General features: G+C 52.8%; 2 protein-coding genes across 2 annotated transcripts; both read left to right on the forward strand.

The window, feature by feature from the left end:
* Positions 1-966: 966 nt before the first annotated feature.
* CH63R_04049 (uncharacterized protein) lies at positions 967-2,243 on the forward strand (the record flags this gene model as incomplete). The annotated part of the gene is made up of 4 exons (XM_018299024.1): positions 967-1,308; positions 1,604-1,737; positions 1,834-1,875; positions 1,928-2,243. The coding sequence occupies 4 exons, from the start codon at positions 967-969 to the stop codon at positions 2,241-2,243; spliced, it is 834 nt and encodes a 277-aa protein (XP_018160270.1).
* Positions 2,244-13,785: 11,542 nt separating this feature from the next.
* On the forward strand, positions 13,786-17,160 carry CH63R_04050 (Phosphoinositide phospholipase C; the record flags this gene model as incomplete). The annotated part of the gene is made up of 1 exon (XM_018299025.1): positions 13,786-17,160. The coding sequence occupies one exon, from the start codon at positions 13,786-13,788 to the stop codon at positions 17,158-17,160; it is 3,375 nt and encodes a 1,124-aa protein (XP_018160271.1).
* Positions 17,161-20,746: the final 3,586 nt, after the last annotated feature.

The following is a 20,746-nucleotide window of genomic DNA, read 5'->3' on the forward strand; positions in this document are numbered from 1 at the left end:
ATTTTGAAATTTTAACAGGTACGACACGGGAGCAGTGGCCAACAGGACGTTCGCACCCCAACGCAGGGAAAGTGTTTACTTTGCTAGGTACTGTGGGTGGATGGGCATCCCATGTCCTGTGTCCCATGTCGATGGCAAGCAGACCCCCACCCCTGTTGTAGGCAAGTTCGGGGGCGCCGTCGCGAGTCGCATCTGCACTTGCATGCAGGAGGGAAAGAGCCATGCGGGTGTCTCCCACGAAGCATGCTTCGTTCAACAAACGCCTCCTCTCGCTGCCCGAGGTTGTCGACAATCTAATCGGCAAGCGTGGGCGTCGTCGTACATTCACTTGCAGTTGCGGCAAAAGAGCTTCCGAGATGTGAGATGTTCGCTCCCGTACGAATCCCTGGGGCCGGCTGGCTTAGGCAAGCAAACTGTCCTGTACTCTGTCCGTGGGGTACCTTGCCTTTGCTAATCAGGTTCGGAGCCCCTCCGTCTGTGCCTGATTTCGAGTCTTGAACCGTGATGACGGCAACTCAAACCGACGACAAGGGGAGGAACCCCCGGGTGTGGCTTCGGCAGCGGTTCAGTGCAGGGCAGGGCAGGGCAGGGCAGGGCTGCGCTGCTTGCTCGGAGACCCGGGATTGCCTTCAGCGCCGGATACCCAGAAACCAGTGCCCAGTTTGCGGATATCTCCTTGTCGCCCGTGTCCTGCCCTGCTGCTAGCTCGGGGCGTTGGGGCCAGCCTTCTGCCTTTGCTCGACCTTCGAACTGGCTTCGAGAAGGCAGGTAAAAGGCGAGGAACATACGTCACTCGGCGGTCGCCCGTCCAATGGGAGACCTAGTGATACTTGCTATGTCCAGTCCCCATTTCCGCCCCCTGGATCCTGACCGGGGAGTCAGTCCTCGGGTTTCAACAAGCGCATTTGTCTGTTGGAAGTCGCCGCCGTAATCTCAGACCGTCAAAGTCCCGTATCCGCACACAAAATGTCGTTTCCTAAACACAACGGCGGTGAGCAGCACCGACGAGCCGCAGCGAGTATGAACGTGACCAGGAAGCCGAGAACTGACCAATCAACGTGTTTTCGCCTTATCCACCTGGAATTCCATGATAGTGTCACAAACAACAACTATCACAGAAAGAGATCGCGCGCAAAAGAGGAAATCAGAGGAATGGCCCTAAGCACACCGGGTCTTGGCTGCGCAGTCTACCTCCATGACAATTATACGGTGTCGGTTTTCAGCCGCGTTGGCTTTACATTGTGTACCTGCGCGCGACCGCGAGAGGGATCGGACCGCTTTAGCTACGACAGTCCGCCTCTTGCCACTGTAAGCACCTGTACGTACTATCATCCCCATGCTTCAGGACTAGGGACTCGTACCTGATTGACATGACCCTTTGTCTCGGCGCCAAATAAGCAGGGACAAGGCCCTTTGCCGCTCCTCATCCGCGCACTTGGGTGCTTGGATACGGCATCCCACCTCCGCCCGGGAAGCTGCGTCGATGTCGATAGAATGTTTTTTTTTTCTTTCTCGGCCGCCGTTGCCGCCTCGTCGTTGACCGCAAGACGGCACACCGCACGCGACAAGGACCCCTATTTTGCAAAGATGATGCTCAATACAGGTACTAGCCGATCAAGGCGAGTCGGACGCGCTCGGGGACGTCGAGGGCCCGGCCGCCAGGAGCCTGCCAGGGGTCGGTCTCGGCCGATTGACTACCCCAGGCGGGGCCATGGATGTCAAGTACCTACTTCCTCCGTACGTTCAGTGCTAAAGTATTTTTTGCTCATGAAAGAGAGTGTAACACCACACGAACAGAATCGATGGGCCTGCCAAAATGTAACTCCGACGCAGGGTCATGGATGTCGTCCCCCACAATATCGACATCAACTGCATGTAAGAGAGCCGACGGCGGCTAACCATCCTGGCGTTTGACCGGAGTCAACAGTTGTCGGTTCAGTAAGTTGTCCAGCGCCAATGACGCACATGACGTTGATGCTGGCTGCATGGTGCTGTTGCCTCTGCCGGCATCGCGATGGTGCCAGCACGAAGCGAAGCACGGCAGTGTCAGCAAGATTGATTACAACAGCCCGGCCGGCCCTCAGATCGACGGCCCGCGTCTCTCGTCACCAAGCAAGCGAACGCAGCATTTCAGTGTGCAAACAATTGGCCGGCAGGGCTGGTTTAGCATGCCAGCAAGTCAACAGCGGCCATATGACCCGTTGCTCTACGATGTCAAATGTCGGTGTGATGCATCCCTCTGACCAGCCAGAAGGCGGCACTGAAGAACCTACCTATGGTTCGTTGGGACCCCGCAGGAGTGCGGCCCTCCGGACGAGCAGTAAATGCCCGCGCAGGAGCCCGATGGACGCCGTGCAATGATCGGTGCTGATGCCGCGGCTTCCGAACGACCAGCCTTGGATTCCGCTCTCATGTGGTTGCGGATGACCTGGTGCTGATTCCCTGTCGTGGGTGGGCGGAAGCGCAGCGGGGATGCACAGCCAAGAAGGCCTAAGGTCCAAGACCCAGGGCGGTGGAGGACGAAGATGGCGCTGTTGTCGCGAGACAGTGTCCATCTGGACATCTTGTTGACCGGAATCCTCGTCGAAGCGTCGCCAACGTGTCTTGATCGTCGCATCACGTCGGGGCAGGGCACCCAAGAACCTCAAGATACGCTTCCGATACACCGGCAGCGAAGCCCAACAGACGACGAGTAGCGCATCAGAAACAGCAGATTTGCTGCAAGATGAGTGTACCCGCCCTCGCAGGAGCCATCGAGCACCAGCCGACCAATCCCGTCTGCTCAGGTGACGCCTCTACGCCGCAGATGATGCGGAGTTGCGTGTTGGACAGGGGAGGCCGTCAACAAGGCTGCATGTGGTGGTCCCTAGGTATGAAGCTGCAGCTCTGATGGTTCACTGGTGCTACCCACAAGTCCCCACCAAGGTCTTGTCTCGGCACGTTAGCGCAGGGAAGCGACATGGTAGGGCATTTTTGCGGAGGTGGATGGTGGAGACTGGACAGTCGTAGCCACAGAACACCTCTCGCATCACTACCACGACGTACGCACATATCACAGAGGAAGAAATGCCGCCAAGTTTGTTTCGGCCACAGACAAGATGATGGCACAGGGTTAGCCATCGACAGCGCCCGCCACGTCTCATTCGACGTGTTTTCTTTCTTGTTTGCTCGCTTGCCCGATTTTTATCATGCTCAACCTCACTTTGGCCGAACAAACGGCGTTCTGAGCTGGGCTGGTTTCGCTGGGCAAATCGGACGGCTTCAATGGCCGAGAGCGCTCAACTGCATCAGTTACTGGCTGTACGTAGTGTACTCGACGGGTAGGTGTCCGTACATACAGGACATGCATGCACCATTCACGGTGGCTCTTCCACGGCTTACCATAAGTTGCCAGTTGAAACACCACCCTGGAGCACTGGTTTGGATAATCTCACCCCCTCCCTCCCTGCCCCTGTGTCAATCGCCCGATGATTTGATTCGGCGGGTGCTGCCAGAGGCTCAAAGCTCTTCAGAGCATGCGCAGCGCAAGCAGAGCTGCTTGCCCAGCTTTCGCCTGAGGTCCGAACGACCGTGAGGGTTTTTGCTGATGCACCATCGTTCGCAGCCAAGGTTTAGTTGCGACAGCCCAAGGCCCAGCACGTAAGCCGAGCACGCGAAACAGCGTGACGACCATTTCCATTGTTTTTGCTATTGCCGCTGTCTTTCTTGTCACTCGTCGGTGCCAGCCATTGAAGTCGTGGGCTCGACGCCGTCTCCTCGGGCGGGCGGACTGACCAGCAGCAGCAGCAGCAACAGCACAAGCAGCGCGTGCTGATCGACCCTGCTAACCACAGTCCGGCGCACGCTTCTGGAAGAGAGTGTGTGGCTTGCCCGGCTCTTGTCAATCAGAACCCAGTTCCCTTCGGATGCAAGGCCCAGCGCAGAACCAACACGAGGCCCATCAGGATTGCTGACTGAGGAACCTCTGGCCCGGCTCTTGGGTCGGAATGCGGCCGTTCCTCTCATTTCTCAGGCTGGCAGCTATGCCATTCCAGCGGGCGTAGAGTGTGATTCCCATTTCCCGAGTCTCTGTGCCATGTCACGGCCCCCCCCCTCCCCATTACCCCACAACCTCGCATTCCCGGGTTCCCCCCAGGCGGGCTGCTTGCACCCAGCTCGGCCTTTTTTCTGCTTATGGTATTTTGGCATGACACAACATCGACAATGTATCTATCCGCATTCCCGCCAAAAGCATCCATCCGGCTGAGTGTGCCCGAGAGAGGACGGGCGACCATCTGACTTGTGACGAAGGAGCCTGCGGACTTGTTGTGGCAGTGGAATGCACCTTGATCAATCCTAGGTGGGCAATCCGCAGAACGTGAAATGACTCTCTCTGTCGCAGTTGGCGTGACACACGCCCCTGTGATCGCGCGAGTTGTTACTTCCTTGCCTTCCTTTCCCATAATCGGACGGGGTTTGGCCTTCACGTCAGCGAACCGCTTGTTGTGCTTGCCCTTTGCGGCTGCCACGTCACCATCCATGATGGCTTTTTGTGATGTAGTTGCCTGGAGAGGATGGATGGTAGTGTAGAGCACAGCGGAGGAGGCTTGGGCACGTAGAGTCCTTTCCTGCATGCACCTTTGTCCTCTCACCTTGTTTTTGGGGGCCACGATTTATTTCGGGCGTCCAGTTGGGTTTACAGTATAGTTCTCGTCCGCAGGACGCTTCGCACCACCTTGATCGCACGGCGGCCGGGCGACCGCTATCCGTATCGATGGATCGCTCATCTACGGAACAAGGATGGATAGAGAGGAGAGGGCACTACAGGCAGTCCCAACGGGGCGGATGAGCAGATGCATCTAATTTTGACACCCCTTGTTTCTCACCCACCCTGCAGCATGAAGACACAAGTGGGGAGGGGCCGATCGAAGGCAGCCGTTGATGTCGGAAAATCCCCCCTTCGCCCGTCAAGCAAAACAAACACAGTCGTGCGTGACTCACAATAGGTAACTGAGGTGGGTGTTATTGTTATTGTTGTTATTATTACAATCATTATTCTTATTGTTGTTATTGCCGCTGTTGTCGTCGAGGAAGAAGCAAAAACGGCACAACCCTATGGTCCTCTCGCCCGGCCCGGTCCACTCTCGATGTGTGGAAGCGCCGGATCTGGAGCTGCGGGAAGGACGGACAGACGAGGTTAGCCTTTCCCCGTTGCAGCACACACACATGTGGCATTTGGCCGAGAGGCCTAGCCTGGCTGTACGCGATGGCTGCGTAGGCGTGATAAGGGTCGTCGCAGCCATGACAGACGCCCAGAAACTTGCTTACCCGCCGACATAGCAGGGCATCGGGACCTTGAGACGACCTAGCAGAACTCTCATCATCCGCTTGTTTTGTATCCTGTGGCAGTAGCGTGTGGCTGATCACCGCGGACCGTGGCGCATTCCTCGAGACACACCGGCGAGAAATGAAAAGGGGCTCTGGTGATCCGTGAGTCCGAGTGAGCGTTAAGCCGCGTGTGTGATTGATGTTCCTCTGGCGTCAAAAGTCAAGCTTGTCTTCAACCCCTCTCCGGACCAGGATAGTAATGAGTCGCCGTGGATAAAGACCCTGGAGAGACGGTGAGACCCGATCAACAGAGCCGCTCCAAGGGGGTTGCGTATCTTGTTTTTTTCGACGTGATTTCCGGGGGGCGTAGCACCTACGCAGCCTCCAGCGACAGGCGGCCGGCCGACCCCCATGAGATTCCACCGATCAACAAAAGGCCAAGGACTGTGTGGGATTATAATGGCTGATCACTGCATTGTTCAGCAGACTCCGTGCGAAATAATGTGTGAAATTATAGCCTAGTGTATAATAAGCTACCTTCTACATCCTACAACCCCCTTGTCTCTACTTATGTTATACTTCTACTAAAGCTATCTACAACTAGAGCTCTTTAAGAAAGTTAGTATACTTCTTATTAAAGAGTTATTTAATTTCCTTTCTATTTCCCTCTTTATTTAAATTGTTAGCTATTTACTCAAACTTAGAGTATATGTTATTCTTTAAGTGTACTTAAGTACTAAAACTAATTAATATACTATTTCAAATAAGTAGCGTAATGTAGTATTCTTTAGAGTTTTATATATAAGTAGAGTATTAATATAGAAGTATTTAAAATTAGCTATTCTAACTCTATAAGTAATTAAATTGTTATTATATAAGAATTCTTTAAGCTAACGTACACGCATAGCGAGTCGGCCAACATAGCGAGCCGGCCACTCCTTATCGCTAGAAAAAGCCCCTTTTCTAACTATTTATTAAAAAGTAGATTCTTAACTAATAAAGACCTAGTTTTTAGTATTAGATAACGATAAGAGTTAGATTTTAAGAAATAATATTGTAGAAATTATTGTCTCTTCCTAACCCTAGGTTCTTAGTAATCCTCTTATCTAGAGGCCTAGATAAGAGGTAAGCTTAGTAATATAGGCTAGAAAGAGATAATAATTTTAATACTATTATTTCTTAAAATCTAACTCTTATCGTTATCTAATGCTAAAAACTAGGTCTTTATTAGTTAAGAATCTACTTTTTAATAAATAGTTAGAAAAGGGGCTTTTTCTAGCGATAAGGAGTGGCCGGCTCGCTATGTTGGCCGACTCGCTATGCGTGTACGTTATTTAAGAGCTAATTAAGCTTATGTTTTATTTAAGAATGCTAATTTAACTAGTGTAGAACTAATTGGATCCAGCAGTTAAGACTAGTCACACGATGCAAAAAAAAAAAAAAAAAACCAGTAGTAAAAAGCCCAATACAAGTACTATGCCCCATTCTTATGCTGTCAACCCAGTAAGGTAGCTTATTTAAGAATACACAGTACTATAGGATTAGTATAGTCTTAATACTAGATTGACTTACTAGAGATAGCTTTACTGCTATTAAGGTCTATACTATTAAGGTTAAGAACTCTTAACTATAGAGGTATTGAACCTTAAGATGCAGGCTTTTTAGATATATATAGTTAGTAAGAATAGAATTTAGAATTCTCTTATTAACTATACTTGCAACTTGCAAAACCTGCAATTCAGACGAATTATCCCTCAGCTGCACAAAACCTACCTTAAAGTAACTAAATTAAATCCTTCTTTCTAATTTAATTAAGCTATATTCTTAATTATAACTACACTTAATATAAATAACCCCTTTAATTTGCCCTACTCTCTTAATTATAACCCCTTAGAGGTTGTACAGTAGTTAATAGTAGCTTAAATAAGTACTATTATTAAATAATATAGAGGGAAATTATTATATAGTATTATTACTATTAATACTAGAATGGATAATTACACTGTAATTAATATTGCAAGCATTAGATTAGTACTCCTTCTTCTTAACAGCCCAGTAGCCAATTCGGGCCTAATTATTAGAATAAAGTAGGTCCTATAGTAGAGGCTCTACTTCTTTATTAGTAGGATAGCCTAGTAGTAGGAGGACATTTTGAGGATTGCAATAATTAAGTAATACTTAGGCTAGCTGCAGGCTGTAATCTGCGCTATTTAGTGGGTGCAGTACAATTAATGCTGTTTACGATGGAAGTAGAGATATTGTTAGAAGATTGTTAGTGGAAAACTTAATGCAATTGTTATACTTAATACGCCTCACTAAATCCTAGAAAAATAAAAACACATTCACACAATGCGTAGCCCAGAAGGGCAAGCTTATATTTTATATCTTAAATATTTATTATAGACGTTACTTCTAATGTATATTAATTAAAGCTTAAGAGTTTTATAGTAATCATTAAGGTATAATAGCAGATAGAAGTACTAGTTAGGCTTGTAGATAAAAGAGCTTTTTTTTTGCTTACGACTTAGGCTGTTAGTTGGGGCTTATAACGGTCAAGTGTTGCTCAGCAGTGCTGTGGACAGACTTCGTTTGGTACACTAGTAGAAGCGGGGAGGGTGCTCCCCGGTGGGCCGATCAGCCATGTGCAACCACCGGTCAACGCGTTGGTGATCCGTGACGAAGCAAGTTTCCAGTATTCATCTTATGGACGTTGCAGTCATCGGACGTTTGATCGGGGATAAGAAAATGAGAGGGGGGGCAAAGTGTGTTTGTACTGAGTGATTCCCGTTGCACCGGGAGATGGGAGGGAGATGGGGCAACCAATGTCCGTACTGAGGTGCTGGATCGTGGATGCGGCGGCTTCGGAGGTGCATCCTTGTCGAGTGGGTGGTGCTGTCGCGGCGTCCTCGGCAGGATCGCGATGGGGATGGATGCCGATTGATGGATCATGGATGGGTGGCTTGAAGTGAGGGCACATGTTGGCGTTGTCATCACAGTGGATGAGAACAGTAGACTGATGAAAGCGTTTGGGTTCGGGTTTGGGTTCTGATCCGGCCGGCCGCGAGCCGCAGGCATACAGGGCAGGGAGGATATCTGTCGGATAATGGCCAACTGTTGGCTGCACTGGAGTTTGGACAGTGACGACGATAACTCGGATCCGTTCCATGGGCCCGCTAGCTGACAGTTCCAGCACCGGGCTGTATCGTATCTCACTGCAATATGCCTTGGGGGCATGTCGCTCATGTCCCCCACGGCCGCATGCAACGACCGGCTGGCCCCGCCGTCCGAGTGCGGGTGATGCTTTGCCTGGTTTGCTGTGCGGAACGTGTACATGCAGATGGCAAGGCGAGGAGCACCTAACTGCCTTCGAAGGATGTATGGATGGGCAACAGCAGATTCAAGAATAGCAACCGACAATCAGCATTCAGCAGCATGCGGCGGCAACGTGGGAACGCAACCAGGTTTACCAGGTACGCGGACTGGTAATGACCGCCGATCCTGTATCGAAAGTAGCCCCCCCCGGGAAACCGAGTCGAATGGCCAGGTTAGTGTGTATTTTGACTTTGTCACAGCTGGGCAAAGGTTGTGGTCAGCTGGACAGCACCAAAGGGAGTGAGTGTTGTTGGGACGAGAGAGCTCGAGGTTCCCTGACCTGACGAAGAACGAAGGTTCGGCACGCGAGCCAAATGAGACGAGGAAATGCCCTGACGGGCCGGCCACACGCGCCGCCGAAGGGGAGGGGAGAGGGGGCGGAGGAGAGAGACTCTGCCGCGCGTATCCCTTTATCTCGTCACCACTGGGCCATGCGGTCATGTTGCAGGTAAGTAGGTACGGGAGAACCCACAAAACCACCAAATCACGAAAGGACGACGCATCAGGAGAGGCCATATGCCATCGCGCCTGTGTCTGGACTAGAGGTGAATCGAAAACAGGCGTCAACGTAATAGTAGAGAAAAGTCTTGGGACGGCCAGGGGGGAAACAAGAAATACCAACTCCTCGGCACTTAGTTTATAGCGGAGGACAGAAGTAAAATCATCATGTCAGTCTGACCTCACAGGGCACCGGCCAGCCAAAGCCAAATGTTCGACTTATCGGTACCTCTGCCATCCATACATCGCACAACGAGGAGGTGAAGGCACGGAATAGGAGGTAATTGGCAGAGACGATGGAATATCGGACAACTATAGCAGGGTTTGAGTCACTCTCCAAAGCCTTTTGACTCTTTCTTCGCCCAACTGTGTGGTCCCCTGGGCCTTGTCGAAGGTGTTCGACTGAGCATTGGCCTTCATTTCCCGGCGCAGGGCAAGGGCTCTGCTCTCACCCCTTTCTCTTGTCCAATTCTCGACAAAAGTACATGACCGCTTTGGCTGCTGGGACCCAGATCCCACCCAACGAGGGCCACCGATGTGTGCCGTTGAGCTCACCGCACGGAGGAAGATCAATTACCTTTGGTTGATACTTATCGTAGTGTACGTAGACTACGTACCCACAACGCAATTGAAAAGGCATCTCCAACTCCTCCCCCCCTTCTGCTGCTCTGAACACCTTAGACATCTCATGTTATCTACTCACATTCCGCACTGACTGAACTGGTCTAGGAGCAGTTTGGAATACTTGCAACGGCGTAAATACTATACTTTTAGGCTATATGCCCGTACCATACTTGGTAGCCGCAGTCGTAGTTCAGTTGCACACAACAGGGCATAGCATGGCAGGGGACAACGTAAGGAGCACAGTAGCAAGCATAGCAGGTGCGTCTAGCATCGCCTTAGGACGACAATACAAGAAACGCAGAAAGAAAACAAGGTTATTATTATCATTGTTCACGCAGGTATCCCTCTCATCCTGCTGGTGGCAGGAGACACACACACACACACGAAGAGAAATAGGAGAGATAGAGACAAAGAGGTCATACCAAGAAATGGGACGCAGCAGCGGCAACAGCCCCCCAAAATTGAGGCAAATAAGGTGGAAACCGGGCGAGATGCGCCGCAGCTGTGCCACAAGGAAGTGACTTGCAAGACGATGTGATGTTGCTTGGCTTGCTCCGTCGGCCACGTCTCCGCAACTCTGATGTGAGCACCCTTCGATGGTTACTCTGGAGCAGAGGACAGGACGAGAAACATGTAGAGAGAAGGAGAGAAGGAGAGACGACAGAGTCATTTCACACCCTCCCTCCTTTTCCAGGCCAGCGGACCCCCTTGTCTGACCAAAGAGCAGGTGCACATGGCGTTGTACCCTGCCTGTAAAGTACCCAAGCGCGTCCATCCTCTTTTCCTCTCTTACTTTCTCTTTCTCACTCACACTCATCCTCACTCTTCGCTCTCTAGGTCGAACTTGAACCTTAGGCACTTACTATGGTCGGAGGGGACCGTTCCTGGTATCGGAATTGTTCTTCCCCCCTTCTACTTCAGGCCTCCATAGGGATTTCCTCAAGAGCCCGCCCCGTTTTGTCAATTAAGAGAGGACTAGGAAGGGAGGAACTGGGATAAGAAAGAAGGAGCAAAAGAATACGTACCTTGCCGTAGAGAATTGCTGCCCTACAGTATTTACCCTGCTCCAGGTACGAAGGCGAGCAACCCACCCCTGCCCTCGAAGTTTCTGAAAGCTTCCCCCGCCCCTTCTCCTTTTTTCCTAAATTATCTTTTTTTCTTCTTCTTCATTCATCAACAACCTGTCTGGGTCGGCTCAAGTACTTATTACGGGGGTGGTTGTTTTGTTTTATTTTTATTTTCACTTTGACAAGTCACGGAGACGTATCCTTCACTCCCGTCCCCTGTTGTCCACCTTCGGCTCCTCCCTGCTTGCCTTCGAGCTCCCCTGCCCATTCATCGATAATGTTAACCACACACCCCAATGACGACACACCCTCTTCCCCATCGTGTCTCTCCCTTACCCTTCGTGCCCTGGTCTTTGCCCAGTTCCCCATTTTCTGTGCATCCGCCACTGCATTGCTGAGTTGACATTCCTCTGCTCGCCATGCAGAGGTGCAGCCCTTTTGCTCAATCTCGTGCCCTTCCCCTGAGCCCGCCATCGGTTCTTTCAGAAACGGTACGTCCCAAGGCCAGGGCGTCTACGTTCATGTCCAACTGTTTGCGCCCAACAATGACCGTATCAGCCCAGCGTCTCCGCCTTATGGGTCTCTTTTACAACATGCACAGATACACTTGTTATGTATGAATGGGAAAACAGGGGGGAAGCATCAGAGAGACAGAGAGGCCCGGACAGAAACAGAAAACGGTAAAGACAGGTACCCAGTCAGCTAGGTAGGTAGGTCGAGGTGAAGTGAGTGGTGACGGGACGGACGTGGGGCAGGTCTTATAGGTACGTACTTGAACTTCATTTTGGAGAGCTTAGCGCTGTTTCTCAGCTCACGCCCCATCGCCCTCCCATTTACTCCCCCATTCGTCTTTGCCCATCCTCCTTTGCGTCCGCTTTTTATTTTTATTTCCTTCTCTGCGTCCTTCTGGCTTTTTCGCCGTCTTTTCTCCCCCCATCTTTTCCAGCGCCTGTTTTTGACCCCTGTTGGTCACGTACTGTACACCACGGTAAGGCATGCAAGGGAGGGAGGTACTTATTTGCACATTGCGGAGTACCTCCTTACAGCCTGAACCCCCCCTTCTTTTGCCCTCGAGTGCGCGTATCTTTCTTTCGCATTCCTCGTCCGGTCCTCCCTCATTACCCGCGAACCTTTGGGCCGTTAGAACCCCATCCTGGCGTATCCATACCATTTAGTGCCTTGTCTTGCTAGAGCCCACAATACACACACACACACACACACACTTTCTCTCTCCTCTCTGTAGTGTCTGTCCCTATACCTATCGGTGGACGCTTTGTATCTCCGTACCTCAGCATACGATGTACAACCCGCGACTGAAAGATACCCGCTCACGCCATGTGTACTCTGTACGCTATGTCGCTCCTCCTACCCATCCATCTGGGCGCCCATCTTGGCTCGCTCCCGTTTTACCTCCACGCCTTCCCTGCACACACCATCAACTTTCTCAAAGTGAGTCTCTGTCTTTCTCTCCTCACCCCCGAGTCCCCGCTCGCACTCTGATGAGCCCTGTCCGTCACCCTACGCACCCTACGGGGTGATTCCCACCCTCTGTGTCTTCTTTGGCTCAGTACATCGAGGCTCGCTCTGCCTTACACCCAGCACGCACACCTCTTTGGGGGCCCGTACCCGTTTCCCTTCGTTTCCACCCTCTCCCTCCTCCCCTCTCTCTCTCTCTCTTGACCCTGTCAATTTTTTGTGTTGGCCTTACTCCAAAATAAAGCACTGCTTTGCCTCCCTCCCGCTCCGACTACTCATAATTTCCCGGCCCCCAGCTAACACTCCCGCCCACATAAGACTGACTGCCACCACACACTTTCGGCCTGTTGCTAGCCAGTCTCGCAGGCACCGCATTCGCCCTCTTCTTACAACATCGACGACGACACTGACGACGACAACGACGACCATCACCCACCACTGACAAACTGGTCTTTGCCTCCTCAAATTGCAGAAGAAGAAAAAGCAACCCTTTTTCTATCCCACTCACACCCAACTTGTTCAGAAAAGAATTTCAATTATTGCCTAACGTTCGACAGGCCCAGACACTCACAAGAAATATCCCCCCATTGAGTCATCTGCAACTGCCGCTTCGCGTGTTGCGCCGCGCGCAACCTTCCGAAGGTCCCAAAAGTTTCGTCGCGCCGAACCACCTCCCACCCAACTCACGTTCGATTCTCTCCCGGACAACAACCTGCGACCTGGCACTGGATCCCTAACCAGCCGGCAAGCGAGCCAAGAACACTGAAGAACGAACGAGCATCCGGCGCGGGAACATTGCATTGCGAGTTGCTAATGCTGTCGGTCCCGTCTCCCCCAACCAGGAAATAGACCCGAATCAGCTACTTGCATACCACCTGCCACATCACTATCGCCCTCACGCCGTGAGCCATCGCAACGACGGCTCGGGCCCGCTGAACCCAATAACCCAAGGCTAGAGGCAGGAACTCGAAGTCGAAACGACAGACGCCTGCGTCCTCGATTGGCCCAATTCGACACTGCCTGTTCGCCCTACCTAACCACGCCTGACTGCTGGTTCGCCTGCAGTGTACCGGTACGAACCACCCGCGTGGTCTGTCAGGTCCTCTGGTGCGCTGCGTCGCATCGCACCGCGCGGCGACGCTCGCAACACCGCGGCAGGAGATCACCAGTCTACCCACGCCTGCTGCTGCCTTCTTGAGAAACCCTTGCCTACCAGATAGCGTCGTGTGTGTGGAACGTCCACCTCGATATCTCAGTGTCAACCTCTCCCACCCGTTCCCCGCATTTCCCATCCCTCTACGGGCCGTTCCACACGACCACCTCCCCAAGGATGCCGTCTCCAACAGCTACGCTTTCTCTATAAACCACCAGATCGTCCACCTTGGATCTTGCCGGGGGCCTCTGCAACCCGCGTGTAGCGAAGGCTGCCCCCACGACCAACATGTCCTCCACTTCTACTCAGAACATACCGACACCCTCAACCCTTTTCAATCCTGCCATGACACCTCAGACGGCTCATGTAAGGCGCACACGCCCGAGCCATGTCCAGACTATTCTCCCCTCCAACACGCAACACCAACAGCACCCACCTACTATACCCGCCTCTGCAATAAGCGCCTCCTCGGTGGCTTCAAACTCACAACAGGGCTCGCCCATCATGTCCCCTGAGACCGCCGTCATGACATCCAACAGCTCGCTTCAGGCATCCCCTGAGCATCGAGGCCGTGAGCTCCTCGACGACCAGTTCCCCACCGGCCCCTTCCAGCTGCCAGAGTCGGTCATCTCGAGGAAAACGAGTGACAATTCACTTGGTCAGACCCTCGTCGGCAGTCCCAGCGCAATGTCCGAGGCCGTGAGCAAAAGCGGCAATCTCATGAGGCGTCTGTCGAACAAGACTAGGGCCTGGAAGAACCGTCGCAGGACGTCCTCCGCCGCCCCTAACAGCCGTGACGGCAGCGTGGGCCCCGGCATCCTCCGTCGGAGGAGTGACAGCAACACCACGGCTCCGCCCGACTTTGCCGCGTATAGCGAGTCGGACGACGATTTCATTGATGATATCGAAGATCTGCGGTCCTTGATTGGCGGCCTCGACGGGGCTCTCCGAGAATCCTCATCGAATAGCACAACTGCCTCACTCGCCGGCTCCACCTCCCCTTCCAACACCACTGCCGGCCCCGTCATACCCTTTCAGTTGCTCAAGGGCACCTGGATTAGGAAGGTCTCGAAGAAGAACTGGAAGAAGCGTTTTATCCTGGTTCTTGAGCCTGACGCGGCCAAGATCTCGTGGGACAAGAACCGACCCCACAAGTGCCTTTACATTGACGACATCAAGGAGGTCAGGACTGGCTCCGATATACGGCAGTATCGGATCGACCACGGCGTGCCCGAGACCGAAGAGTCCAGGTGGTTCTCCATCATGTACTCGGTGCCCGATAAGTCCAAGACAAAGATGATGCACCTCGTGGCCGACGACGCAAGCACCTTCTCCAATTGGGTCACCACACTCGGGGCTATCTCCAAGCATCGACAGGACCTGATGGCCTCCTTGATGGCGTTCAACGACCGAGCGATCCGCGATTATTGGCTTCATGAGATGACCAAACAAGGCGGTGAGAAGCCACTCTCCCTCGACGACGGCGACATCGACTTTGAAGGGGTTCAGCGGGTCTGCCGGAACCTCCACATCCATGCGTCGCCCAGTCAGCTCCGCGCTAAGTTCCACGCGGCTGACGTTACTGACACCGGCCGCCTGAACTTCTTCGAGTTCCAGACTTTTGTGGGCTACATGAAGCGTCGTGACGACATCCGTCATATCTACCACCAGATCGCTGCGAATCCGGACATGGGCCTCACCGTTAAGGAGTTTCTGGACTTCTTGCGCAACGTCCAAGGGGAGAACATCGACGCCGACCTTGCCCCCTGGGAGGCCCTGTACAGCAAATTTGCCCGCAAGTTTAAGTCAAGAGATGCGGACGCGGTCCAGACCGACGGCCCGAAGATGGGCGACGCAGCTTTTGCGGCATTCCTGACATCGACTTACAACCTGCCCGTGCACAAGGAGCCCAAGGAGTACACACTCGACCGACCACTGAACGAGTACTTCGTTTCCAGCTCGCACAACACCTACCTGATGGGCCGTCAAGTTGCCGGCCTTTCCAGCGTCGAGGGCTACATCTCGGCGCTCGCCCGTGGTTGCCGCTGTGTCGAGGTGGACTGCTGGGATGGTCCCGACGGTCAACCAACCGTCAACCACGGCCGGACCCTCACCACTTCCATCAGTTTCCAGGAAACTATGACGACGATCAACAAGTACGCCTTTGTCAAGACCAAGTACCCCCTGTGGATTTCCCTTGAGGTACACTGCAACCCTCAGCAGCAGGCTGAGATGGCTCGCATCATCAAGGAGACCTTCGGTGCGCGTCTCGTCACCGTACCGCTCGACTCGTCCGACAAGCTTCCCTCGCCCGAGCAGCTCAAGGAGCGAGTCCTGATCAAGGTCAAGCGCCCGCAGCCCACTCCGGAGCCCAAGCCAGCAGAGACAACCGGCCGCCGTCGCGGCAATAGCCTAACGTCGCCGTACCCAAAACCGGTCCAACTCGACAACAGCATCATCCCGTCTCAGTCCCTGCCTCAGAGCCCCATCTTGAGCCCCAGCCATTCCTCCCGCCGGCTCGTAAGCAAGAGCCGCGTCAACACCATCACCGAGGGAGAGGTGCAGGACGCACTGAGCAGCAGCACGAGTGATAACGACAGCGCCGGTGAGCGGATCCCCCCTAGACGGTCGTCAAACAAGACAGTCAAGGTTCTGGGAGACCTGGGCGTGTATTGTGCCGGAGTCAAGTTTGGCGGGTTCGACGCCCCCGACGCAAAGGCGTACAACCACATCTTTTCGTTCATGGAATCGAGTTTCATGAGGAACAGCAAGTCCAAGGAGGAGCGGAGGGCCATCGAACGCCACAACATGCGGTACCTCATGCGGGTTTACCCCGATCGCACCCGAATCACCTCGAACAACTTCAACCCCGTCACTTATTGGCGTAAGGGCGTGCAGATGGCGGCTCTCAACTGGCAGACGTTCGACCTAGGAATGCAGCTCAACCAGGCCATGTACGAGAGTGGCACCGACAAGTCCGGATACGTGCTCAAGCCCATTGAGCTTCGCGAGATCAAGGTGATGCCTCAAGAATGGTCCGGCTTCAGGGAACGTGAGGAGGTTACCTTTAGTATCGACGTCATCTCGGCTCAGCAACTCATGCGACCCAACGGCATGCCCAATAACAAGACGGTCGACCCATACGTGGAGGTCGAGGTATTCCACTCCAGCGACAAGAGGGAGAAGAGGGATGTGGACCCCACTGAGGCCCCCTCCACCGACTCACCGCTCAAGTTCCGGACGCGCGTCATCCCGGAGAATGGCTTCAACCCGATTTTCGATGGCAAGTTCACCTTTAAGGTGACCACCAAGTTCCCCGAGCTCATCTTTGTTCGCTGGTCGGTCAAGCTCTCCCATAATGGCGAGAGTTACAACGACCGTCCACCCGTTGCCACGCACACCGCCAAGCTCAACGGCCTCAAGCGCGGTTACCGCACGCTTCCCCTCTTCGACCACAACGGCGAGCAATACCTCTTTTCAACCCTCTTCTGCCGCATCAACATCGACAATGTCCAGACTGTCTTGATCAAGCACGATGAGGCGTCAGAGACAACCGGCGCCACCAAACCTCGCGGGGTCGGACGTGTCTTCAACACGTTCGGCACGCGCTCCAACAACATTAGCCCCAAGTCCAGCATGGACAAGTCGAGCTACGAAGGCTAGTCTTCGAAACCTTCACTTCTTGGCATAAATTCCTTTGTTTTTTTTATTCCCCAAGTTTTGTATCAGTATCGACACAGATTTAACGACACATTACCGGGGCCCTGCAACTGCACCCCCCGGGCGACACGACACGGCCGAACCCAAAAGACAGAATTCAGCGCGCCATCTTTTTTTTTGGATCTAATGTGCTATCAACTATCAATACCCCCTTTGGCATTCGACTGCGGCGCACTGTTGGCATGGATGAGAACTTCCTGGAGTAGTCTACGACTATAGTTTCTTTCGTTTCACCCGCTTTCCTAGAAGGACGCGTGGCTTTTAGGGAGACCAACCGGACTTTGTTTCATTTGTATCATGTCCTGATTTTCCTTTTTTTTTTCCGGTGGACTTTTCTTTTCTTCTCGGTGCTGTTATCATTGGGACGGCGAAATCACGGGCATACAGTCACCCCGAGAGCCAGATGGCCGGGCGTCGACTTTTGAAAGGGAAACGGATAGCATATACCACATGTCAGGAATGGACAGGAACACCAGAATCGGGATCGATCCGACATGAAAGCAAGAGTCGAGAAAAGACGATAGGAAAAAAAGTTTCTTTTTCTCGCATAAGAGCATCACAAGACCTGGCAGAAGTGGCAGACAAACGCCTGCTTTGGGCCATGTTCTCACAGGTGCAGGATACAATACCCATCATCAGTACATTGGGGTGGGTTAAGAGGTGATAGATTCGATTAGGGGCTGGACCAGCCATATTGGGGAGGCAAATGAGGACAACGGAACGCCTGGATGGTCCACGGGGTGGGGTTGGCATGGCAGGATTAAGCATTGGCATGAAGCATGCTAATCTGGGATGGATGGAACGGGCGACGGCCAGGGGACCTGAATGTTTTGAGATGTAGCCAGACGAACCTGGGGTGTGAAATGCGAAATTGGTTTTCAAGCGTTCCTGGGTCACACACCTTCTGATGGAAGGAAACGAACGGTTGCTTTGTTATCAGTGTCGTAGTTTTCCTTACGAAGCTTACGAATGAAACGAGAGAATCAAGACGGCATTTACAGCTTACGTCGCTATGCTGTTAGGGTTCCCATTGACCTGTTTTTCCCCCTCGGCGTTGCTGCGGTTGCGAAGATCGTGGTGCGCTGGTCTTTAATTTATCGGGAGATGTTGAAGTGGGATGATAGGGCGGCACATTTCACGGCGGCGGATGCTTACCGAGCCCAGATTGCGGTGTAGCATGCATCACGCACTTTGATGACGGGACTTGTCCAGGGACAACTAACAAGAGGGAAGGTCCTGTCGGGCTGGTGTGTGTGTGTCATACTTTTTCCGTCGATGATCACGAGGGGAAGAAACAAGGGTCATATGTACTGTGTGTTTTTCCTGTCGTGTCTCTCCTCGATACGTTTCCGAGCCAGGGGTGGAGCGGGGTTCTTGCTTCCTGAACAGGTTTAGTTTGGAGTATGTTTTGGTGGTTCTGGGAATTGACGTTGACTCAGGTGATGGCGGTACTGGAGGGAATCTCAAAGTGTTTAAGCCTTGGTGGTGTCCAGCACGTCGGAGGGGTTGGGAAATTCTGTCGAGGCTAAACCGAACGTGGGAGGATAAAATGTGTGAGGTTGTTTTGAGTTGGTACCTGTGATGACAAGGACGAAGGATGGAGCGTACTGGGGCTTTAGGGGGAGGCGGGCTGCGGTCCGCTTGCGAATACGTGTACGGGTGAGAGAACCTGGCCGAGACAGGTAAGTCGGTAGGTCGATCGAGATCAGATAACTTGTGGTAAGATGGAATGTGGACCGCGAGTGTGTGCCTTGGGGGAGGAGATTAAAGTTTGGGGGCTGTTTCCCTCTCTTTCTTATGATGTTGTCGCAATTGAATGGAGATGGGGACGGACCCCACGGCAAGAGGGCCGGTGGCGGGGCGGTCGCCGCCGGGCCGGGATGGGGAATGGGCGTGTGTCATTGTGTGAGCGCTAGGTGCTCCGTGCTCAAGGAGAGTCCAGAGGGGCAGAAGATTGCATCCAGTTTCCTGCGCAGTACTTAGGGTGTGTGCATTATTAACATGTTGATCTCCAGGGCCAAACATGGGGTGACTTGAGAAGCGATGGAATGGAGTGGAAATTTAGAGGTATGCTGTAACATGTGCAATTTCCGCGCGGGAGCGGTCCAGTCGGAGAGGGTGTGCCGGTGCTTGAGGGGAGGATTCCAGACACTGTCTCACGTACAACGACATGGGCATTCGATTTCTCCATCTCTCGGTGATGCTAGTAAGGGTGCCTTTACTAAACTGCAACAGGGGCAAAGAGGAACGACATACAGACCGGGGGGCGGGATGAAAGCCCCCCCGGGTTGAGAATGAGAAAGCGAGCAGGACGGGAATCTCGGCAGACTGCGGCTTAGCTGAGAGGACGCATGGCAATTGGTCAGTAAGACAAGGTATTGCCTCAACCTTTTCCTTCTTCAAGATGCCTCTTGTTGTCCCGTGTCATCCGGAGGAGGGTCCGAAGAGGGTCCGAGAGCTCGCGTTGCACATGTCTGGAAAGGAGCCAGGCGGCAACAAGGTGATCAAACATACATATGCCACTGTGAATGGATGGAGCTGTAAAGACGGGCGGGTTGGAGGGATGTGCGTGGGGAGGGAGGATATGGCTTCGAGTGGAGAAAGATTCGTACTCGGAAGATGAGGCATTATGAGGTATCTCTACTGTCTCGAATACTTGTCGTCGGAGAGAAATAACCTGGACGATGTTGGATCACACGCCCACACAGAGGGAATTTGACGACGATGAGAATCGAAGGGGGTACGTTTGTTAACCGACGAACCCGGAGAGGGAGAGGGGCATTCTGGGTTGCACAATTGACAGGGTAGGGATGTTGACGGGCAGCGAAGATCAGCTAGGCAGGCGTGCGATGTATTCAAACCCGTTCGGAACTTCGATGTCTGCAGCAGCACCTTGCAAATGCAGCACTCCGGAGCGAAAGTGAAGTACCTGTAGTATGATGTGCAATGACCATCTCGCCATGTGCCGCGTATGGGGTTCCCGTCAGGTGAGAAACAAGGTTTGGTGTGGGAGGAGGAAAAACTTGTTTGTAGAGTTTAGGGCCAAAGGGATATCAGCAATCTTGGGCAATAATTTTTTTGCCGCACAGGGATTATGACTTTTTGAGTCTGTCAGTAAATTTTGGAGGAAATGGGAAGACAGGAGTGAGTGTCAAATGAGGAGAATTGAGCTCACAGCGCATGCTGCTTTTTCTACTCCATCGGGCATTATGTTGCTGGTGTTACACTGAGGGCCGACGTACTGGATCGCAATCGACGGAAAAGCGAAGAAATTCCGACCATCAGAAACGTGACAATGCCATGGGGGGGGAAAGGAAAGATAGCAACGGTGCCATGGATCCTCTAGGGTGATCACGATGAAGACGACAGACAGGTGAGAAACAGATATTTGAAATTGACCAATGTGCGGAAAAGAAAGAAACTTCCCAGACAATTGGGGAAGGTGGAGATTTGGGGGTGGAAGGTGCTAAGGCGACAAGATCCACCATTCGCGTTGGAGAATGTGGAGAGAAACGAATGGAAAGGAGAA

The sequence above is a fragment of the Colletotrichum higginsianum genome, chromosome 3, assembly GCF_001672515.1.
Source record: "Colletotrichum higginsianum IMI 349063 chromosome 3, whole genome shotgun sequence".
Taxonomy (NCBI): Eukaryota; Fungi; Ascomycota; class Sordariomycetes; order Glomerellales; family Glomerellaceae; genus Colletotrichum; species Colletotrichum higginsianum.